The sequence below is a fragment of the Suncus etruscus genome, chromosome 3, assembly GCF_024139225.1.
Source record: "Suncus etruscus isolate mSunEtr1 chromosome 3, mSunEtr1.pri.cur, whole genome shotgun sequence".
Taxonomy (NCBI): Eukaryota; Metazoa; Chordata; class Mammalia; order Eulipotyphla; family Soricidae; genus Suncus; species Suncus etruscus.
Window position 1 is genome coordinate 5,243,034 of NC_064850.1, and position 25,306 is coordinate 5,268,339.

At 41.9% G+C, this 25,306-nt stretch overlaps 1 protein-coding gene across 1 annotated transcript in view; it reads left to right on the top strand.

Annotated features, from left to right (window-relative positions):
* Positions 1–8,965: 8,965 nt before the first annotated feature.
* Positions 8,966–25,306, top strand: part of MNAT1 (MNAT1 component of CDK activating kinase) — a 193,736-nt gene continuing 177,395 nt past the window's right edge. Inside the window, exon 1 of the mRNA XM_049770473.1 lies at positions 8,966–9,058. Within this exon, the coding sequence (XP_049626430.1) occupies positions 8,970–9,058 (89 nt within the window). The 5' untranslated portion in view covers positions 8,966–8,969. The remainder of the gene's footprint in view (positions 9,059–25,306) is intronic.

The following is a 25,306-nucleotide window of genomic DNA, read 5'->3' on the forward strand; positions in this document are numbered from 1 at the left end:
TTCCTTCCTTCCTTTCTTTTTTGTGGTTTTTGGGTCACATCTGACAGTGCTCAGGGGTCACTTCTGGCTCTATGCTCAGAAATCGCCCCCTGGCAGGCACAGGGGACCATATGGGATGCTGGGATTCAAATCAACGACCTTCTGCATGCAAGGTAAAGGCCTTACCTCCATACTATCTCTCCGGCCCCAAGCACTATTTTTTTTAAAATAATATTTTTTTGGTTTTTCGGGCCACACCCGTTTGATGCTCAGGGGTTACTCCTGGCTAAGTGCTCAGAAATTGCCCCTGGCTTGGGGAGACCATATGGGACGCTGGGGGATCAAACCGTGGTCCTTCCTTGGCTAGCGCTTGCGAGGCAGGCACCTTACCTCTAGTGCCACCTCGCTGGCCCCTTAAAATAATTTTTATTTTGACCAAAATGGATTACAAATCTTTCACAGAAATATTTTAGGTACATATTGACATTGAATCAGAGGTATTCCCACCACCAAAGTTGTTCTCCCTCCACCCCTTGTTCCCAGTATGCATCCCATATTCTTCTCCCTTACCCCCCGAGCTGCTAGTATAAGTGGTCCCCTCTGTGTCTAGCTTGTTGTAGATTGGGTATCGATTCTATTGTCGTTCGCTTTGGATTTGGAACCTAAGTCTGATCATTTTTAATTTCTACTCAATGTTCATATGACTGTTTGGTCTTGGTACCCTCCATTATATCTCCCTCAATTTTTTTTATCCCCCTTAATTTGTGAGGCGGAACAAGATGGTTCAAGTTATGTGGTTCTGTTTGAAGGGAAAAAAAAAAGGGGGGGAGGGAAAAAGCAAACAAGCAGAAAATGGGAGGAGTCCTTCTAGAGGCTATAAATATCGATTTAAGAGAAGAAAGGGAGGGGCCGGAGAGATAGCATGGAGGTAAGCCGTTTGCCTTGCATGCAGAAGGATGGTGGTTCAAATTATGGCATCCCGTGGGAGAAACTATTCACCCAATACCCATCAGATAAGGGGCTAATCTCCAAAATATACAAGGCACTGACAGAACTTTACAAGAAAAAAACATCTAACCCCATCAAAAAATGGGGAGAAGAAATGAACAGACACTTTGACAAAGAAGAAATACAAATGGCCAAAAGACACATAAAAAAATGTTCCACATCACTAATCATCAGGGAGATGCAAATCAAAACAACGATGAGATACCACCTCACACCCCAGAGAATGGCACACATCACAAAGAATGAGAATAAACAGTGTTGGCGGGGATGTGGAGAGAAAGGAACTCTTATCCACTGCTGGTGGGAATGCTGTCTAGTTCAACCTTTATGGAAAGCGATATGGAGATTCCTCCAAAAACTGGAAATCGAGCTCCCATACGATCCAGCTATACCACTCCTAGGAATATACCCTAGGAACACAAAAATACAATACAAAAACCCCTTCCTTACACCTATATTCATTGCAGCTCTATTTACCATAGCAAGACTCTGGAAACAACCAAGATGCCCTTCAACAGACGAATGGCTAAAGAAACTGTGGTACATATACACAATGGAATATTATGCAGCTGTCAGGAGAGATGAAGTCATGAAATTTTCCTATACATGGATGTACATGGAATCTATTATGCTGAGTGAAATAAGTCAGAGAGAGAGAGAAAAACGCAGAATGGTCTCACTCATCTATGGGTTTTAAGAAAAATGAAAGACACCCTTGTAATAACAATTTTCAGACACAAAAGAGAAAAGAGCTGGAAGTTCCAGCTCACCTCAGGAAGCTCACCACAAAGAGTGATGAGTTTAGTTAGAGAAATAACTACATTTTGAACTGTCCTAATATTGAGAATGTATGAGGGAAATGTTGAGCCTGTTTAGGGTACAGGCGGGGGTTGGGTGGGGAGGAGGGAGATTTGGGACTTGGGTGATGGGAATGTTGCACTGGTGATGGGTGGTGTTCCTTTTATGACTGAAACCCAAACACAATCATGTATGTAATCAAGGTGTTTAAATAAAAAAAAATTAAAAAAAAAAAACAAAACAAACAAAAAAAAATTATGGCATCCCATATGGTTTCCTGAGCCCATGAGTGATTTCTGAGCGTAGAACCAGGAATAACTCCTCAGCGCTGCCAGGTGTGATCCAAAAACAAAAAACAAAAACAAAACAAAAAGAGAGAAGAAAGGAAAAAAAGGAAGAAAAACATAGCAATACAAAAAATATCAAACAAAAAACCCAAAAAGCACCACAGCAATAAAGACAACAACCAAACAATAACCATGGTCCTGAAACAAAAACCAAACATGGCACAAACAAACAAACAACAATAACAACTAAAACATTAATTTGTGCTTTTTTTCATAGCCATATTAAATATTGGGGAGATTAGAAAGGGAATTCCCTTGGCCTAAGAGATACAGGGTTTCTCTGCCCTTGAAATATAATGTCATGGGAATAACTCCAGGCTCCGTACATGCTCTTTTACTCTTCCCTAGGTCCTTTTTTGTTTGTTTATTTGTTTTTGGATCACACCCGGCAGTGCTCAGGGGACACTCCCAGCTCTACGCTCAGAAATCGCTCCTGGCAGGCTTGGGGAACCATATGGGATGCTGGGATTTGAACCACCGTCCTTCTGTACACAAGGTGAACGCTCTACCTCCATGCTATCTCTCCAGCCCCTCCCCTAGGTCCTTTTGTGGTCTCTGGAAACTTTCTGCTCAGTCATGAATGATAAAAATCAGGCCTCTGTAACTAGAGATCTTGATATTGCACAGGTCATAAGATGGAGTTTTTTCTTTACGGTTCTAGAAGTTCTGTTCCATCACTGTTGTTTTAATCAGTTTTCTGTAGTTGGTAGTCTTGTTTTTTTGCACCGATCCTAGGATGAAGCCTAGGATAGAGTCTTTCATTAATTTTAGAGAAGTACTGCTCAGTTACAGTTGTCTCAGTCAGACCTCTGGAATTTGAGATCTTAGTTGTTGTACAGATCGTAGGCCAAAGCCTAAACTAGGGTCTTTTTTATTGATCCCAAGACACATTCTGCCCAGTCATGGTTGTCACAGTCTTCTGTAGTTAGTAATCTTGGACAAGCACTATTTTTTGTTTATTTATTTATTTATTTATTTATTTGGTTTTTGGGTCACACCCAGCAGCGCTCAGGGATTACTCCTGACTCTAGGCTCAGAAATCGCCCCTGACAGACAGAGGACCATATGGGATGCCGGGATTCGAACCACCGTCCTTCTGCATGCAAGGCAAAGGCCTTACCTCTGTGCTATCTCTTTGGCCCCTTGTTTTTATTTTTTATATCTTTATTTAAACACCTTGATTATAAATATGATTGTAGTTGGGTTTCAGTCATGTAAAGAAATTCCCCCTTCACCAGTGCAACATTCCCATCACCAATGCCCGAATTTCCCTCCTCCCCATCCCACCCCCGCCTGTACTCTAGACAGTCTTTCACTTCTCTCATTCATTCACATTGTTAGGATAGTTCTCAGTGTAGTTATTTCTCTAACTGCACTCACCACTCTTTTTGGCGAGCTTCATGTTGTGAACTGAACCTTCCAGCCCTCCTCTCTTTGTCTCTGAGGATTATTGAACAAATGTCTTTTATTTTTCTTAAAACCCATAGGTGAGTGAGACTATTCTTCATCTGTTTTTCTCCTTTTTTTGGTTTTTGTTTTTGGATCACACCCGGCAGCACTCAGGCATTATTCCTGGCTTTATGCTCAGGAATTGCTCCTGGCAGGCTCGGGGGACCATTTGGGATGCCAGGATGTGAACCACCATCCTTCTGTATGCAGGGCAAATGCCTTACCTCCATGCCATTTCTCAGGCCCCCTATCTTTCTCCTTCTGACTTATTTAACCCAGCATAATAGATTCCATGTTCATCCATGTATAGGAAAATTTTATGACTTCATCTCTCCTGACAGCTGCATAATATTCCATTGTATATATGTACCACAGTTTCTTTAGTCATTCATCTGTTAAAGGGCATCTTGGTTGTTTCCAGAGTCTGGGGATTGTAAATAGCGCTGCAATGATATAGGTGTGAGGAAGGGATTTCTGTATTGTATTTTTGTATTCCTAGGGTATATCCCTAGGAGTGGTATAGCTGGATTGTATGGGAGCTCAATTTCCAGTTTTTGGAGGAATCTCCATATCGCTTTCCATAAAGGTTGGACTAGACAGTATTCCCACCAGCAGTGGATAAGAGTTACTTCTTCTCCACATCCCTATCAGCACTGCTTGTTCTCATTCTTTGTGATGAAGCACTATTTTTAACTTACAGTTGGGAAGATTGATTTCTGAGGTCATATAATTAATAAGTCATGAATTTATCCATTTCTCTTGATACCAGTGACAAAAATCTATGAGCACCATCTACTGCCTCTAGCTTCACTGCCACTAACCCCAATGAGCTCTTGTTAATAAACTATTAATATTATGATCAAGCAGATGACATGACTTATTTGCTGAGGGTAGTAGTTTCTTTTGCCAAGACCAAAACCCAAATAATTGCTAAAGTCCCTGGTATAAAATGGCTTAGTTTTTGTGTCTATTCTATGCCTGCTATCTAATACAAGGCAAGTTTGATGTAAATAGTGGTTATGGTATATTGTTTATGGAATCCTAACAAGAAAAATCTATTATGTGTGCAGTACATATACAAACATTATAGGCCTAACCACTACTTATTTTTGATCTGTGGTTGCTTGCTTTTGAGAATTTGGAACTCATGATTATGGAGAGCTGACTGTAATCCTTACCTGATAGTATTCCAAGTCATTTTTTACAATCATGCCTCTATAACAGTGGTTTCCAACCTGGAATAGTTAAGTCTGTGAGTAATATTTCTCCTTCTATCTTATGTGTTTATTTTATTTTGATTCCAAAGTTTAGATAAATAAAAAACAATTCATTTTCCAAATTGGCTAAGATATCATATTTAAAGACATGATTAGAATTGTCCTAGAGATTAAAAAAAGAAGAAAAGGGGCCTGAGTGATAGCACAGCTGAAGGATGTTTGCCCTGCAAGTGGCTGACCCAGGATGGACCTAGGTTTGATCCCGGGCATCCCATGTGGTCCTCCTTGCCAGGAGCAATTTCTGAGTGCATAGCCAGGGGTAACCCCTGAGCATCACTGGGTGTGGCCCGAAAACAAAAACAAAACAAAAAAAATTGTCCTAGAGATAGTAAAAAGTAGTCAGTTGAACGGATGTAGTATTGGTTAAAATGTTTGTTTGTTTTTTTTTTTTGGTGGGGGGGCCCTGGAAAGATAGCACAGCGTCCTTCTGTCTTAGATGTAGAAGGATGGTGGTTCAAATCCCGGCATCCCATATGGTCCCCGAGCCTGCCAGGAGCGATATCTGAGCGTAGAGCCAGGTGGTATCCCTGAGCGTTGCTGGGTGTGACCCACCTAAATACTAAAATATTTTTCTTCTTTATTTTTGCATTTTTCCCTTGAAGTTTCTTGTTAAAACGCCCTGTTGAAGAGCCCAAAATTGTCATATTCTTAGATATCTTCACTCTGTCATGTTTAGCTAAGATTTCTTTCAGGAAGACAACAGCAGCAATAATGACTTTCTAGGTCAGCACAACAAGTTGTAGTGTTTTAATAATTTATTTTTTCCTCCTTTCATGTTGGGTATCAAACCAGTTCTCATGCATGTAAGGTATATACTACTGAACTACATCCCTCAGTCCTGCTTAGCGCTTGCTCATGAAGAGTCTTATGGCCAAGCAGATGACATGATTTATTTACCATTCAGGTGAATTTGTAATGTGAAGTCTTATTGCTTTGCTTTCCTGGTTCTCTGATACAATATCCAGTTGTGGGTTAAGTTCCCATGAAAATCAACTACCATATTTTCCGGTGTATAAGGCGACCCCCTCATTTTACAGTTAACACATAGGTTTAGGCCTCTATTCGCTGTATCAGACAGAACGTTCCTGTGCTGCAACTGTATGTACCACAGTGAGCCAATCACAACAACAAAGGTTCAAAGGTCATACTGTAATAGACTTGCTCTCTGACTCTGGCCCATCTGAGCAGGCTTTTGACAGTGTAGATTTGGGACAGAACATTGTCTACTTTGCATGCATCAAAAGCCTGCTTGAATTGGCGGAGTCAGAGAGGCGGTCCGAGCAGCCTGGCAGTGATTGGTGCAGGATCGAGTTGGAAAATTCGTTTTGTGGCAATATTCAGACAATTTTCGTTGAGCGGCATATTGAAACATTTTTCGGGATATACTCGGCGTATAAGACGACCCCCGATTTTCGGTTGACTTTTTTTCGTTTCAAAAGTCGTCTTATATGCCGGAAAATACGGTACACATTGCTAAGTGGGTTCACTGTTTAAATACCTATTCGTAAGTTTGGAGGGAAAGTGCAGTGGGGAGGACACTTGCCTTGTACATGGCATACTTGGGTTCAATCTTGACACAGCATAGGGTCCCCCAAACCCCACCAGAAGTGATTCTTCTTGATCACAGGGCCTGGAGTAAGCTCTGGGAAAAGTCAGGTATAGCCCAACTTTAAACTGCAACAAATAAACAAACAAAAAGTAATTGGATAGAGAAATGAAAGAGTTGACACATATGCTGTACATGGTGGAGGAGGTCGTCTGTGGTTTGACCCCAGCGCTGCCTGATCACCTGAGCACCGCCAGGAGAGACACCTGAACACCATGCTGAGGGTGTCTCCTGAGAATACTTTCCTAAGATTGGCTCCAAACCAAAAACCCATCTCGCACTGATTCTTTCTTTGTTTTTGGAAAGAGCAAAATTGTATGAAAAGTTAAGATAACTGTGACTGCGTAAAGCTGATAGTCAGTGTTTGGATTTATTTGAAAACTTTTTTATGTCCACCTTTTTTGGGGGGGTTTTGGGCCCACACTTGGTGATGCTCAGGGATTACTCCTGGCTGTGCACTCAGAAATTGCTCTGGTAGGCTTGGGGGACCATATGGAAAGCCGAGGATCAAACCTGGTTCTGTCTCCACTCACCATGTGCAAGGCATTTGTGCTACTGCTGTGCTATCACTCTGGTTCCTGTATGTCCACTTTTGATAGAGTTTGGGTGAGATTATAAAATGAAGCTTTGGATAAACATTTTCCACATTATACTACTATATCCTGATAATTCCTCTTTCATTTTTCCTATACATACAGTGCTAATAGGTTCTTGTCATGGAGAAGAAACATGTACCTTTTTATTTCTTGATTTTGGGTCACACCCGGGAATGCTCAGGGGTTACTCTAGGCCAATGGTCCTCAAACTACAGCCTGCGGGCCACATATTGTATTTATTCCCATTTTGTTTCTTCACTTCTAAATAAGATATATGCAGTGTGCATAGAAATTTGTTCATAATTTTTGTTTTTACTATAATCTGGCTCTCCAACAGTATGAAGGACAGTGAACTGGCCCCCTGTTTAAAAAGTTTGAGGACCCCTGCTAGGCTCTACGCTCAGAAATCACTCCTGGCAGGGTTGGGGGGACCATATGGGACGCCGGGATTCAAACCACTGACCTTCTGCATACAAGGAAACGCCTTACCTCCATGCTATCTCTCTGGCCTCAGATAAATTCTCTTTTATAAGAGCAGCCTAGAAGGGCTGTTGGAGCCAGATGACACAGTAAAGAATCTTCAAGATTCTTGAAGGAAGCTGCTCTTACCAGAGTATATATATCAGTTGTTATTTATAAAACTATTCTGCTCCTTAGTGAGAATAGGTCATAGTTAGCGTTAAGCTCAAAATTTTGGTTCTTGGAGACATTGATGGTGAGAATGTTGCCCTGGGTGTTCTTTATGACTGAAACCCAACTACATTCATGTTTGTGATCAAGGTGCTTAAATAAAGATGATATTTAAAAAAAACACTTTGGTTCTAAATAACTTTTCCAAACTTAATATCTGCATGAAGTTGCATGACTCTGAGTGCAAAATCTTTTTTAAGTGGATAAATAGCATTTTATTTATTATTATTTTTTGTTTAATTTTGAAGTCTCATTTATTATTATTTATTATTATTATTATTTTGGTTTTTGGGCTACACCCGGCGATGCTCAAGGGTTACTCCTGGCTGTCTGCTCAGAAATAGCTCCTGGCAGGCACGGGGGACCCTATGGGACACCGGGATTCGAACCAACCACCTTTGGTCCTGGATCGGCTGCTTGCAAGGCAAACGCCGCTGTGCTATCTCTCCGGGCCCTCATTTATTATTTTTTGTATTTTTAATAAATATTTTTATTTTGACCAAAGTGGATTACAAATCATTCACAGTAAAATTTTAAGTAATGAATGCAAAATCTTTATTCTGGAGTTGCAGATATAAAGGCCCAAGATGTCAAACTATGATATTAAGACAAAAGAAGTCAGACTTATCTAATATATGTACTGACTATCACTGCCTAAAAAAACTTGGGCATGCCTAAAGGCGTAAGATGTCAAAAAGTCAGACTTATCTAATATATGTACTGGCTATCACTGTCTAAAAAAACTTGGCCATGCCTAAAGGCCTAAGATGTCAAACTATTCTATTAAAACAAAAAGTCAGACTTACCTAATGTATGTACTGGCTATCACTGTCTAAAAAAACTTGGGCATGCCTAAAGGCCCAAGATGTCAAACTATTCTATTCAAACAAAAAGTCAGACTTATCTAATATATGCACTGGCTATCACTGTCCAAAAACCATGGGGCATGCCTCCAGACCTAAAAGGACGGTGGGCTCCAAAACGCAGCTGGATGCGCAGAGAGGAAGATTTGGGGGTGCAACCTGCCTCTTAAATCCGCTCCCCCTGAAGCCAAGGGGCTCCTCCCTGTGGGTGGGCCCAGTTGGCCGGCGGAACCCCGGAGCTGCGCTCGCCCGGTTCCTGGCCGGCGCCTCGGCGGCGGGACCTCCGGAGGGCGGAAGCCGCCGGGCCGCGGGTCCGGGCTCGGTGCCGGCGTCCGCGCTGGAAGCAGGCTGGCGCCATGGAGGACCAGGGCTGCCCGCGCTGCAAGACCACCAAGTACCGCAACCCGGCGCTCAAGCTCATGGTCAACGTGTGCGGACACACGCTGTGAGTCCAGGGGCGACCCGGCCCGGTCCTGCCCACCAGGCTCCCCTGGAGGGATGCGGGGTGCGGGGTGCGGGCATTCATTCACCCCCCCCCCCTTGGCCTGGCTGGCTGGCAGCTGCTTGGCCTCTGGAGGGTGTGTGTGTGTGTGTGTGTGTGTGTGTGTGTGTGTGTGTGTGTGTCTGTGTGTCTGTGTGTGTCTGTGTGTGTGTGTGTCTGTGTGTGTCTGTGTGTGTGTGTGTCTGTGTCTGTATGTGTTGGATTCTCTAGCCTCACACCAAAGTGCCATGAGAACAAAATGACTGTGAGCTGTCTAGTGCAATTGTAAGTGTGAATTCCTTAAGAATACACAAAACAACTCTTGTATTACTGTGTGTCTCTGTGTGTTGGACTCTTTAGTCTCACACTAAAGTGCTATGAGAACAAAATGACTGTCAACTCTATACTGCAATTGCAAGTGTGAATTCCTTAAAAAAAAAAAAGCAAAACAAAACAACTCTTGTATTATTGTATATGTGTGTGTGTGTCTTTGTGTGTGTTGGACTCCTTAGTTTCATGCTGAAGTGCTATGAGGACAGACTGTGAACTGTATCCTGCATTTTAATGTGAATTCCTTAGAAAACAAAACAATTATTTTATCGTGTGTGTGTGTGTGTGTGTGTGTGTGTGTGTGTGTGTCTCAGTGTTGGACTGTTTAGTTTCACACCAAAGTGCTCTGAGAACAGACTGACTGTGAACTATATCCTGTATTTTAAGTGTGAATTCCTTAAAAAAAAAAAAAAAAGCAACCCAATTCTTGTGCTATTATACTCACACTTTGTGCTGTTGGAGTTTGGTTTGATTACCACCACTGACATGTAGGAAATGCAGGAAATCCACCCATGAGGGTTACTTTTGGAGATAAGATAACAGGAAGTGTTTACTGAGTTGTGCGTCTTCTGTGCCAGGCCTTGATCTAAGTATGTTGCTGTTTTCGTATTTTACATTTCATTCCTGCAACAGGCCTCCTGACAGGGGTCCACAAACTTTTTAAACAGGGGGCCAGTTCACTGTCCCTCAGACCATTGGAGGGTCTGTCTATAGTAAAAACAAAACTTAGGAACGAATTCTTCTGCACACTGCATATATCTTATTTTGCAATGAAGAAACAAAACAGATACAAATACAATTTGTGGCCCGTGGGGCATAGTTTGAGGACCACTGGGAGAATTCCCCTTTCACAGGGCAGGAAACCAAGACTGCCCAAGATTGCTTATAAGAGTTCCTGTCTGACTGGGGGCACCCTATTGCTGGGAGTCAGGGATGGGAGGTCTGAGATGACAGACTTAAGTGGTGGCGGTATTTCTTGCTGTCAGTTCTATGATCAGATGTCATCCAGTAAGGCATTTTTGGAATGAAACTATGTGCTATGAAGCATACCTACATGTATGACAGATAATCCCTTTGGGTCAATATGCCTATTTGTAGTTATTTGTTAATCTTTATTTTCCGAGGCAAAGGAATCTGTGTATATGGGCCATTACATTTTTTGGGGGAAGAGGTCACATTGGGCAGTGTTCAGGGCTTACTCGTTTCAGCTTAAGGGATCATTCATGGCAGGAATATGTGGTACTGAGGATTGGAACCAGGTTCAAGTGTTCTGCCCACTCTGGTCCTGACTGTTAAGTTTTCAGATTGAATCCTGGGCAGCCTTGTTTAAGACAAGTGCCTTACCAGCTGTACTATCTCACTGGTATCAATTTCTTTTTTTTGGGGGGGGGGTGGTGGTGGAGGGAGGTTTGGACCACACAGCAGCTTCCTGGGCTTACTCTTGGCTCTGTGCTCAGAAATTACTACTGGGGGCCCGGAGAGATAGCACAGCGGCGTTTGCCTTGCAAGCAGCCGATCCAGGACCAAAGGTGGTTGGTTCGAATCCTGGTGTCCCATATGGTCCCCCGTGCCGCCAGGAGCTATTTCTGAGCAGACAGCCAGGAGTAACCCCTGAGCACCGCCGGGTGTGACCCCAAAAAAAAAAAAAAAGAAATTACTACTGGGAGGTTGGGGGACCACGTGGGATGCCGGGGTTGAACCAGGGTTGGTTGCACAGAAGGCAAATGCCCTAGCTACTATGCTATCGCTCAGGCCCCAAATTATTTATTTTATTTTATTTTATTTTATTTTTTTGGTTTTTGGGCCACTCCTGGTGATGCTCAGGGGTTACTCCTGGCTATGCACTCAGAAATCACTCCTGGGTTGGGGAGGATCGAACCCAGGTCTGTTCTGGATCAACTGCTTGAAAGGCAGAAGAGTTTGAAGAGTTTCTCTCATTCTACGGGCAATCTCTGTATCCTGGTCTCTGCCCTACTGCTACGCTATTGCTCCAGCCCCCCAAATTATTGATTCTTAATAAACCACTGCAGTCCAGTGGTTCATGGAGTTCCATGCAGTGCTGTGGTTCAAACCCACCTCCTGTATGAAAGCAAGCACTCTACCCCAGTTCATTGAACCATCCTCTGGCCTTTCTTCCTTGATTAAAATCAATTTTTTAAAATCCCTCTCCCCAACTCTTTCACTTTGTTTTGTGATGACAGGGAGGTTTGGGCCACACAGAAGCTTCCTGGGCTTACTCCTGGCTCTGAGCTCCGAAATTACTACTGGGAGGTTGTCTGCCTCTGTGGCAGACATTGTTCTCTCCTCTCTCTCTCTCTCTCTCTCTCTCTCTCTCTCTCTCTCTCTCTCTCTCTCTCTCTCTCTCTCTCTCTCTCTCTCTCTCTCTCTCTCTCTCTCTTTCTCTTCCATTTGCAATATTATTATTTTGCAAATATAGGGGTATACAAATAAATTGGATATTTTGCAAATATGGAGGTATCATGCCTATTACTTTATCTCCTTTCAGCACCCAGTTCTTGTCCAGAATGATCAGTTCCAACTACATTGTCATCGAGGTCCTTTCTCTAGGTGCCTGACTTCTCTCTCTCAATATTGTAGGAAGCTTCTACTATGGACCTATCCTCCTGGCCTTCATCTTTATTGTCTTTAGATATTGTTAACATAGTCTCTTTTGCTTTTATATCCCACAAATTAATACAATCATTCTATGTCTATCCCTCTCTCTCTCTGACTCATTTTGCTCAGCTTGATACTTTTCATATCCATCTATTTAATGAAGCAAATTTCATGACTTCATTTTTCCTAACAGTTGCCTAATATTCCAGTGTGTACATGTACCATGGTTTCTTTATCCGCTCACCTGTTTTCAGGCACTTTTGTTGTTGCCAGGTTCTGGCTATTGTGAATAGTGCTGCAGTGAACGTAGGAGTGCAGATGCCTTTTCTGCATTGTGTTTTTGGGTCCCGAGGGTATATTCCTAGGAGTGGTATTGTTGTGTCCTATGGGAGCTCAATTTTTAGTGTTTTTGAGGAATATTTTTATTGTTTAACAAAAAGCATACTACAATTTCTTTATCAAGTTCTTGGGCATGGGGTTGTTTCCAGATAGTGGATGTTGTCAAGAGTGTTTCAATGAACATAGGGGTGCAAATTTTTTCCTAAGATAGTAGTGGTTTTGTGCTGTTGGGGTAATGCAAGGAAGCTGGGTCAATGCTTAGTTTTTTGAGAAGCGTCTGTATTGTTTTCCAGAGGTTGGACCACTTGCTATTCCCCATGGTAGTTGATAAGGGTTCCTTTTTGCCCTCCCCCTAAACAACTGGTTGATTTTGTTCTTTGTGATGTTTTAACATTATTGATGGCATGTCATACTCATAAATATTCTGGTTGTAGAATTTGCTGGGGACACCCCTTTGTTGTGTTCACACACACACCTGGCTCTGGTTCAGCTAGAAACTGACTGAAGCACCAGGGATCACAGATAACAGAGCTCTGAATGGATGATGATGATGATGATGATGATGATGATGATTATAATTACAATTTTTTTCTTTTTTAGTTTTTAGGCCACACCTGGTGACGCTCAGGGGTTACTCCTGGCTATGCACTCAGAAATCACTCCTGGCTTGGGGAACCATATGGGACGAAAGGGGTGGGGTGGGGTGGGGAATCTAACCTTGGTCCATCCTACGTTAGCGTTAGCAAGGCGCTGCCACGGCTCCGGCCCCTAGAATCTGGGATTAAACTCTCAACCACACTCCTGCAATTATTGGCCAAATTTCTCACTTTTTGTGCCTCATTAAAAAAATTGTATAATAGAGATATTAGTGCTAACTATATTAAGATGTCTGTGGATTAAGAACCATATATAAAACAGTTGAAGTATGTAGTTTCTCTTACAGTATCTACTCATATATATTTGATATTATTTGTGGATGTACTGGCTGATATACAGACACAAAATAAAAACAGTTTTGTTTGGCCTGTTTATTAAAGACTTGCAAATAATGATCATCTGTAAATAAAATTAAGAAATGGTTAAATCAGGGGTCTCAAACTCAATTTACCTGGGTGCTGCAGGAGGCAAAGTCGGGGTGAGGCAGGGCCGCATAAGGAAATTCACTTACCGAATATTCGCAATAAAAAATCGCATTAGTAAGAAAAAAATCGCAAAAAATCACATTAAACATTTGCATACCCCGAACGGAACTGCTCGAGGTATGCGAATGTTTAATGCGATTTTTTCTTACTAATGCGATTTTTATTGTGATTATTCAGTAAGCGAATAATTGCGAATACTGCACTATTTGAAGGCCGGCCACTGGCCACAAAATGTTGTATGGAGGGCCGCAAGTTTGAGACCCCTGGGTGAAATGTTTACGTGCAACTTTAATCATAATGTCCTGTTGTTACTTTTTTACTCTGAGCTCATTGTGTTCTTTGTTGAAGAAGTGTTTTTTGGGCGGAAGTGATAATACAGCAGGTAGGGCACATACCTGGCACGTAAGCAGACTCGGACTTGATCCCCTGTATCCCATATGGTCCCCTCAGCACCACCAGGAGTTTTCCCTGAGTGTAGAGCCAAGAGTAGCCCCTGAGCATTGCTGGGTGGGGCCCCAAACAAAACCAAACAACAGCAAGGACAAAGAAAGAAGTACTTGAATGCATGCTAGAATTTGTTCTGTATTAGTGATAGTGAATGCAATGAGATTTTTATAATGGATGAAAAACGTTGATGTCGTATTCTATTGTTGCAGTGTTGGTTATAAAATCCAGGACCTCATGTGTGCTTGGCCAGTGCTCTACTGTTGATCTACCTCTTGGCACCGACTCAAAACTTTTCAAAATTGATATAAACATTTGATAACTAAAGCAACATAATGATATCTTGTACTAAGTTATCTAGTTTACTTTTCCTGAAGTCACAAAATTTAGGGTGTGTCTTTTAAGATAGATGTGTGTGTGTGTGTGTGTGTGTTTGTGTACACACACACACCCACAACACAAATGCATGGATATATTTGGGTAGACAACCTTTACTCAATGTACGTGAAACTATTTAACTCCTTGTTTTCTAAATTTTTTTTTTCTTTTCTTCCTCAACTCAATGGTGATTAGTGGTTTACTCTTGGCTCTTCACTCAGAAATTACTCCTGGTGGAGCTCAAGGGACCATATGGAAGTTGGGGATCCATGGAGGGTCAGCCACACAGGCCTGTTGGACTATTGCTCTGGCTTGCCTTATTTTATTTCATTTTATCTACTTATTGGATATCATTTTTAAGTTAGCATATATGAGTTTTGTTTTAAATTGACTAGTAGGCCATTGTTCAGTTATAGTAAAATTGTTTAACCAAGGAAATTATTTTGGGGGGCTTTCTTTTTGGGTCAGACCTAGCTACTATGGTCAGGTCTTACTTCAGATTATGCATTCAGGGATCCTTCCTGGCATTGGTTCAAGGGCCACATAGGCTGCTGGATCAAACATAGGTTAATCCCATGCAAGCAAGCACCCTGCCCATTGTACTATCTTGCCAGTCTTAACTTTACATTTTAATGAATGCAATAGGCAAATCATGGCTAAAATTGTCAAGTCATGGAGTTATATGTGACTTTAAAGTTGTCATTTTTATGAGTCAGGAGATACTACAGGGATTAATATGTGTTAACATTAATATTAATACCGTAATCTTGTATGCAATTGACCTAGGTTCCAACGCCAGCACTACATATAGTCAATTCTCTGAGAACCCCTACATGTTAGTCCAATGTATAGTCCCAAAATAGAACAAAAGAAAACAGTTTTTTTTTGGTTCCCCATCTCCTAAGCTTTAGGAGGCTTGGGGTCTCCTCCAGTGGTTTTCAGCCAAATTGCTTGTGGTTTAATACAAGAGTCCCAGGCTGTGGTGTTGCTTAATTTCTGCAGTACTAAGGATTACTGAGCCGGCCCAGGCTGCCCACACCTAGCACCCTTGGGGACTGCAGGACTGCCTTTATGGGGTGCTTTGGTGACCCTGCGGTGCTGTGGTTAGATCAGTGCTTGTGGCATGTGAGGCATGCATGTGAGCCCTGGTATTACCTCTTTAACTTGGTTTTAAAATTTTGATAAATATTACCTTCTTGTTCCCAAAAAAGATTCTGTCAGTAACATTTCCAACAACTGTGTAGAAATTGCTATTGCTACACTTTTTTTTGTTGATGTTGGGTATAAAGCATTTTGTTATTCTGATACAAAATATGAGTGATGTGAAATAATCGTAAAAATTCTGATGTGAAATAGTACTCAAATAGAATGCTGAGTTTGTGTCGCAATTTTAATGGGCTTGAACTTGCCATTAAAATATTATTTGGGGGTATGGGAAATAGTGCAATGGTTAGGGAGCATGCCTGGCAGACTCCTGTCCTGGCGTAGTTTCCAGTACCATGCGTTCCTCTGAATTTAAGCAGGGTGGGACCCTGGAAGCCCCCAGCACTTCCAGATGGAATGGGTACTCGTGGCACTGATTACAGGTGTGCTGCACGTATGATGGATTGCATTCCCATCCTCTTGCACTGACGCATCAGCCCTGTTGGCCAAGAATTGTTAGTGAGACTGTGTGTGCTTGGGAGATCTCTCAGGAAAACAATCGTTTTAGGATTGGAGAGATTTTTAGGGTTTTAGGAGATACTAGGTTACCCATAGAATGCTGTGTAATGAATCACAGTAAAATTAAGTTAAAAAAGCACACAACGGTGACACAATATCTCATTAAGTGTCTAAAAGTCAGGACACAACGGTGACACAATATCTCATTAAGTGTCTAAAAGTCAGGAACCAGAGTGGCTTTAGTTGAATGATCAGGCTTTCTCGTGAGGTTATATCAAGGTTATATGCAAGGTTACTTACCTTGCATGCAGCTATGGCTGGGACTGATTCAATCCTGTCGTCGCTTAAGATCCCAGAAGCATTGCTAGGTCTGGCCCTGCCCTCAGATTTTATTTTTATTTTTATCCCCTTTCCTCTTCTTTTTCTTCAATGTTCTGATGCCTAGGATGGCACATTTGATACTTGTGGTAGTGGCAGGGATTGGATTGGGTTTGTGGGTAGTGCTGGTGGCTTCATATAATATGATATAATTGCTCTAACACTGAACCATATTCAGTATCCCCCCAAAATTGAATTTTTATTTTTTGTTCATGTTCCACATTCAGTGGCGCTCAGGGATTACTGGGTTACTCCAGACTCTGTGCTCAGGAATCACTCCTGGCAGGCTTGGGAGACCATATGGGATTGAACCCCAGTGGACCAGGTGCAAAGCAAATGCCCTACCTGTGGTACTATCTCTCTGACTCCTTGTCTGCCTTTTTTAAAAACTAAGCATAATCCCCTCAAAGTCCATTCCATGTTAAAAAGAAAAGCTGCATTTCACTTTTTTTTTTTTAATGCTCAGTAATGTTCCATTGTCATCCATAGAGTGGAAATGAAGGGTCAGAGAGATAATACAGTGGGTATGGTTGCCCACTGGACTGACGGCAGTTTAATTCCTGGCACCCGACATAGTCCTTCAATCTTCATCAGTAGCGAATCCTGTGCACAGAGCCAGGAGTAAGCCTTGAGTAAGCCTGGCAGACTTGGGGATCATATGGGATACTAGGGATCGAACCTGTGTCAGCCACAGGCAAGGCAAACGTTCTAACTGCTGTGCTACTGCTCCAGCCCCCAGGTTGGCATTTTATAACAGTTATCTGTTTGAAAGGAGCAGGAGTTATTTATCTTCTTTATACTCATTTTATGATGCTGTGTAGTGGATCCCTCACACTTATTTGGTTAGAACAGCAAACATTGTCTTACACAGTATATGAATTCAGGAATCTGGGAGCAGCTTAGTTGAGTGATTTTGGCTCAGATCTCTCATGAAGTCGTAACCAAGCTGTTGTCTGTCACTGGCATTTCTGGTTCCAAGGTTACTCACATGACTCTTGGCATGTTTTCTTTTCTTTTCTTTTTTTTGTTTTTGGGCCACACCCAGCGGTGCTCAGGGATTACTCCTGGCTGTCTGCTCAGAAATAGCTCCTGGCAGGCACGGGGGACCCTATGGGACACCGGGATTTGAACCAACCACCTTTGGTCCTGGATCAGCTGCTTGCAAGGCAAACGCCGCTGTGCTATCTCTCCAGGCCTTCTTGGCACGTTTTCAGTTCATCCTAGTGGAACTTCCGTAGGGCTCCTCATGACATTTACCGTTAATAACAGAGACAAAGGGACCCAAAGCCACACAGCCTTTCGTAATGGAATCATAGAGGTGAATTAAAAGTATTCCTGATAACATTTTAACTTTTTATTTAACACTCACATGGGAATTCATTTACATAAGCTAGTCTGACTACTGTGAGGCAGGAGTCACTGTGCCATCTTGATGCTTCTTACATGAGTTTCTTGTTCATGCACTCAAGAGCAAAGACATTTTTCAGGAAGCAAGTGCTCTCAGGTGTAGTATCACAAAAGAAAGACAACATAGGTTTACTATGAAAAGAATAAATCAGGAATTTTTAATAACAGTACTTTTTTTTTTGGACACACCTGGCAGCGCTCAGGGGTTACTCCTGGCTCTATGCTCAGAAATCAGTCCGGGCAGGCTTAGGGGACCATATGGGATGCCGGGATTCGAACCACCGTTCTTCCGAATGCAAGGCAAATGCCTTACCTCCATGCTATCTCTCCGGCCCCACAATACTTATTACTTTTAAATTACCTATCATAGGTGGTAAAAAGTGTTTTCCTTCTTGCTATTTTGTCCCATGCCCTGAGGTTTTCTGCTTGGAAGTGACTTCTGATTTTTTTTTTTTTTGTGGTTTTTTTTGGGTCACACCCGGCAGTGCTCAGGGGTTATTTCTGGCTCCAGGCTCAGAAATTGCTCCTGGCAGGCACAGGGGACCATATGGGGCTCTGGGATTCGAACCGATGACCTCCTGCTCAAAAGGCAAACGCCTTACCTCCATGCTATCTCTCCAGCCCCCACTGAGTGTTTTTTTTTTTTTTTTTTGGTTTTTGGGCCACACCCGTTTGACGCTCAGGGGTTACTCCTGGCTATGTGCTCAGAAATCGCCCCTGGCTTGGGGGGACCATATGGGACGCCGGGGGATCAAACCGCGGTCCGTTCCTTGGCTAGCGCTTGTAAGGCAGACACCTTACCTCTAGCGCCACCTTCCCGGCCCCGTGACTTCTGATTTTTGCATGTCTTTATTATTTAATAAAAATATTTTTGAGGGGACAAGAGTGATAGCACAGTGGTAGGGTGTTTGCCTTGCACATGTTTGACCTGGAATGGTTCGATTCCTGGCACCTCACATGGTCCTCTGAGTCTGAGAGGCCACGGTTGTGGCCCCCATACAAACAAACACACAAAAAGTATCATTTAGTCCCCATAGCATTGCTGGGTCCAGTCTTGGATGCTGGGTTTGACCCTGGAGGCGCCTGGGTATACTGGAGTTATACCATCCAGGTATCCCGAGGCCCAATAGCAACCTGGTATCCTTTGGCTTATCTCTGGTGGATTGGGAGGAATAATTTCATCCAATTGGAGGTATTCTACAAAGGATTAAATAGATTCAGTGCAGTCATTGTAAGGATGGATGGATGGATCTTCCCTAAGGAAAGAATAAGAGGCCAACCCTCTGTAAGTCAAAGACCACACACTGGGCTTCCTGAGTAGGAGGCTGATGCTAACTGTGGAGGTGGAGAGACTTCAAGATAATAGATAAGAGGCTCCCATGGCTGCAAGATAATCTCACACCTCTGTCAAGCTCCTCTGAGATCTCCAGCAGTGAAGAAGACTCTGACATTGATTTAGGAAAGATATACCTGAGACTACCAAAGGAACCATGGTAAGACATCCCCAAACCTCATCATACTTGTTTGTGAAGATTGTAATCCTGAAAACCCAATCAGTAGTAACTCCCTACATAATTTATCTGAAGTAGACTTCAAAATGGAAATGTTTAGGATGTTCAGTGAACTCAAAAGAACTGAGGAATGTACTGCCAGTAAAACACAAGTGCATATGAGAGCAGAAACGAGAAAAAAATACAAACGGAAATGACAGAACTGAAAAACTTGGTAGGCAAAATGAAAAAGTCCAGGGAAGACCTCAGAATAGTTTACCAGCAGAGTAATTAATAGTTGTTGAGGACTGAATTAGCGAGTTCAAAGATCAAGTTTAGAAAACAACAGAAGATGGGGGAAAAAAAGCCTCAAAATTAAAGAAGAGATGATAAGGGGATGTTGGGATGAATTCAAGAGAAACAGCCTATGAATCATTGGGATCTTAGATAGCCAGAAACAAAATTTTTATGAACGAGCAACAAAGATGTCATTGCTGAGAAGTTCTCAGCATACACCCATATCCCGGAGTTGGGAAAGCTTGCATGTACATCCTGGAGTCCCAACGGGTACCAGCTAAAAGTGACCCAAGTGAAAACACCTGGAGGTACATCATCAGAATGATACAAACCATAGATAGAGAATTCTGGAAGCGCAACATCAGAAAAGGATATTACATACAAAGGAGTATCCTTAAGATTTACATAGATTTGGGGCCGGAGAGATAGCATGGAGGTAAGGCGTTTGCCTCTCATGCAGGAGGTCATCGGTTCGAATCCCGGCGTCCCATATATGGTCCTCCCGTGCCTGCCAGGAGCAATTTCTGAGCCTGGAGCCAGGAATAACCCCTGAGCACTGCCGGGTGTGACCCAAAAACCACAAAAAAAAAAAAAAAAAAAAAAAAAAAAGATTTACATAGATTTATCAGAGGTAACTGTCCAGGCCAAAGGCATGGTGAATATAGTGAAAAAACAATCAAATGAACTACTCACCAAAAATACTTTGTTCAACTATATTCTTATTCAGATATGAAATAATGACATACAATTTCATGGGTAAACAATAGCTCAAGAACTACAAGAAACCATCTTTTTTTTTTTTTTTTTTTTTTTTTTGGTTTTTGGGTCACACCCGGCAGCGCTCAGGGGTTACTCCTGGCTCTCTATGCTCAGAAATCGCTCCTGGCAGGCTCGGGGGACCATATGGGATGCCGGGATTCGAACTACCAATCTTCTGCATGAAAGGCAAATGCCTTGCCTCCATGCTATCTCTCCAGCCCCACAAGAAAGCATCTTTATGAGAAAAACGGAAGGGGGTACTTTAAGACAAGATGAATCCTACAAACACACCACATATCTATAGAAAGATGGCAACAAAAGACCATGGCAATAATCTTTCTCCATGTCAACGACTAAACATACTAACTTAAGAGACACAGAGTGGCTGGATAGATTAAAAAACTGAACCTAACATTCTGCTGCCTGCAAGAAACATATTTGGTCAGAGCAAATGCATATTCAAGTGAAAGATTAGAAGACAATTCTTCAAAAAACCACCCCTTCAAAAAGTGCAGGGTTGTTATATTTGTATCAGATGACATAGACTTCAGACACAAAAAGGTTATAAGACAAGCAAAGATCATTCATCCATTCTTTTCATTTTTGGGGCCACACCTGGGGTGCTCAGGAGTTATTCCTGATTCTGTACTCTGGAATCATCCTGGCAGGCTCTGGGGACCAAATGGGATTCCAGAATTGAATCCAGGTTAGCTGTGTACAAGGCAAACACCTTAACCTGCTGTACTATCACTTTGACCCTGTGAAGGTAAATTAATTAATCAGGGACATGAATACCATGAAGAACTCACACCCCTAAACATATTTGCATCTGATGAGGGACTAGAAAATACATAAAATACTTGTTCTGAAGAAAAAATGGGAGGGACTTAGAAGATACACATACATACTGTATTTTCCGGCATATAAGACGACTTTTGAAACAAAAAAAAAGTCAACCGAAAATCGAGGGTCGTCTTATATGCCGAGTATATCTCAAAAAATGTTTCAATATGCTGCTAAATGAAACAACAAAAAAATCAGGCCGCAGAGTTTCCAAATCTCTTTCTTGGGGGCTCCCAAACAGTACTCAGGAGATCTGGGGGCCACTTCTGGCAAAACCCAGCTAACCGTGTTGGTGGTTCAGTGCTAGGGTCCGAGGATGGGGTGTTTGGTTCATGTAGTGGGGGAGATTAACTGACGCCACCAGGGAATTGCCAGAAAAGGTGCCTATGATAACTCCGCCAACCCAAGCATGCAAATTAGACAGTGTTCTGGACCCGAATCTACACTGTCAAAAGCCTGCTCAGATGGGCCAGAGTCAGAGAGCAAGTCTATTACAATATGACCTTTGAACCTTTGCTTGTTGTGATTGGCTCACTGTGGTACATACAGTTGCAGCACAGGAATGTTCTGTCTGATACAGCGAATATAGGCCTAAACCTATGTTTTAACTGCAAAATTAGGGGGTCTTTTTATACGCCCAGTTGTCTTATACGCCGGAAAATACGGTATATAAGGGAGTTTATAAGTATATATGTAGCTTTTCATACCCGCCAAGTCAAATACACATTTTTCTCTAGGGCACGTGGATATTTCCAGAGTAGACCACATGCTGGGTTAGAAACCATATCCAACAAGTCAAGAGGATATATATTATACCATTTATCTTCTAAGATCATGATGCTCTGAAAATAGAAGTTAGTCATGAACAGAAACAAAGAAACAATGCAAACACTTGGAAACTGACTAGTTCATAGGACAACCAGTGAGACAAGTAGTCAAAGAGGAAATCAAAGATTCTTAGAAACAAAAGAGAATGAGGAAACGAACTACTAAAACTTGTGGGGCACTATAAAAGTAGGTTAAGAGGGAAGTTTATAGCTTTGCAAGCATCCATCAGAAAGGAAGAAATGACTGGCATATATAACTTGATTGCATAACTTAATATCTAAAAAATGACCAAGATAAGGATCACAGCAGACAGGAGGAAGAAGATAATGAAACTTATATCAGAAGTTAATGAATTAGAGTCCCTCCAAAGGATCAATGAAATTAAGAGTTTGTTTTTTTGTAAAAATAAACAAGATAAACTATTAGCAAGACTTACAAAAAGAGAGATAGAATACTAAAAACCTAATCAGAAACCAAAGGAGAAACACAACAGACACCAAAGAAATCCAAAGGATCATCAGCGATTACTTTGAGGATATGTATGCCACAAAATGAGAGCCCAGAAGAAATGGACTTCTCTAATCTCCCAAATCTGTGGCCCCTCCCCCCCCTTTTTTTTGCTACACCCAGCAGTTCCTGGTTTTGCACTTAGAAATCTCTCCTGGCAGCCTTGGGAGACCATATGGGATGCTGGAGATCAAGCCCTGGTCCGACACATTGCAAGGTAAACACTCTACCCACTATGCTATTGCCCCACCCCCACCTACCTATTCTGAATTAGGTTAATTTGGACAATCTGAGGAGACCTATCACTGTCTAGGAAATTGAAATGGTAATCAAAATTCTTCCCCAAAACAGAAGCCAGGATCAGATGGATTTACTAATGAATTCTTTTAACCTTTAAAGGGGATCTACTGGCTCTCCCATTCATGCTCTTCCATATAATTGAAGAAATTACAAATAGTTTCTGTATATCTAACAGTTACCCTGGTTCCAAAAGCAGGCAGAAACACCACACACACAAAATTACAGGTCAATATATTCGATGAATACAGATGCAAAGATACTTAGCAAAATACTAATCAAACAGAGCACACACAGAAGCCAGAGAGTTAACAGCTAACAGCTGTTAGAGCTCTTGCCTTGCATTAGGCTAACCTGGATTTGATTACCAGAATCCCTATATTGCCCCCACAGAACTGCCAATAGTAATTTCTGAGTGCAGAGCCAGGAGCATTTCCAGATGTGGGTAAAAAACAAGACAACATTTATACTATGACCAAGTAGGATTCATTCTGGGAATGCAAGGTTGGTTTAACATATGAAAATTAACCAACATAAAACATCATATCAAAAAAGAAGAAAAACCCATGTGATCATATTAATAGATACACAGAAAATATTTTTTAAGATTCATGATGAAATGCTCAACAAAAGGAGAATTGAAGGAACTTTCTTCAGTAGAGTAAAAGCCATTTATTTATTATGAGCCCACAGCCCACATTGTAGTCGATAGGTAAACCTAAAAGCCTAAGATCAGGCATAAGACAAGGTTACCTATTCTCTCTTATATAGTACTGGAAATATTTTACATAGTAGTCAGGCAGGAAGATATCCTGGGTATTTGTATAGGAAAGAAAAATCATATGCTCATTATTTGTGGTGACATCATATTATATTTAGAAAATCTTAAAAACTCCACTACAAAACTCCTAGAAACAAAAGATTTGTATAGTAATGTGGCAAGCTATAAAAGATGGAAAACTCCATGGCTGCTTATATGCAAAAAATGAAATTGAGATTTTTTTTTGTTTGTTTTTTGTTTTTGGCCGCACCCAGCTCAGAAATAGCTCCTGGCAGGCACGGGGACCATATGGGACACGGGGATTCGAACCAACCACCTTAGGTCCTGGGTCGGCTGTTTGCCAGGCAAACGCTGCTGTGCTATCTCTCCAGTCCCGAAATTGAGATATTAAAAAAACAATTATATTCACAGTTGTGCTGCAAAATCAAGAACCTTGTAAACAACTAAAGAAACAAAAGACCTGGGGCGGGAGAGATAGCATGGACGTTTGCCTTTCATGCAGAAGGTCATCGGTTCGAATCCCATGAAAAAATGTTCTACATCACTGACCATCAGCTAGATACAAATCAAAGCAATAGTGAGATAATATCTTTTTTTTTTTTTTTTTTTTGGTTTTTGGGCCACACCCGGCGATGCTCAGGGGTTACTCCTGGCTGTCTGCTCAGAAATAGCTCCTGACAGGCAAGGGGGACCCTATGGGACACCAGGATTCTAACCAACCACCTTTGGTCCTGGATTGGCTGCTTGCAAGGCAAATGCCGCTGTACTGTCTCTCTGGGCCCAAGATAATATCTTATACCACAGAGACTGGTATACATCAAAAAGAACAAGAACAAATTATGCTGGTGTGCATGCAGGGAGAAAAGGATTCTTATTCACTGCTGGTGTGAATGTATAGTGGTCTAGCCTTTTTTAGTTTGTGTTTTAAAGTTTTTTTTGGGGGGTACACCCAGCAGTATTCAGGGGTTCTCTTGGCTCTGCACACAGGAATCACTCCTGGCGGGCTGGGGGACCATATGGGATGTTGGGGATTGACCCTGGGTTAGCTGCATGCACGGCAAATGCCTCATTCATTGTATTATCACTCTGATCCCCGTGGTCTAGCCTTTTTAAGAAAATAATATGAACATTACTCAAAAACTAGAAATTGAATTCCATTAGACCCAGCAATAGCACTTCTGGGAATATGCCCTAGGGGCCCAAAAATGCAATGCAGAAAAGCTATCTGCACATATTTGTTCACTGCAGCACTATCCACAATAGTCAAAATCTGGAAACTTTGAAATGTTCAAGAACAGAAGAGTGGATAAAGGGACTATGGCACATCTACACAGTGGAATACTGTGCAACCATTAGAAAGAGTGAAGTCATGCAATTTGTTTATAAATGGATAGACATGGGAAATATGCTGAATGAAATGAGTCAGAGGGAGAGAGATTTTAGGTGACTGAAGTAATCTGCAGGATATAAAGAAAAAACATAGTGTGAGAATAATACCAAGACAATAGAAATGATGGTGGCAAACACAGTTAAGGTACAGTGGGACCAGTATGACAAGAACATTTGGAATAATTGTTGGAAATAATTGTTCTGTACAAGAATTGAGAGGAAGAGGGCCGGAGAGATTGTACAGCAGTAGGGCATTTGCCTTGCATGCAGAAGGATTGTAGTTTGCATCCGGGCATCCCATATGGTCCCCCGAGCCTGCCAGGGG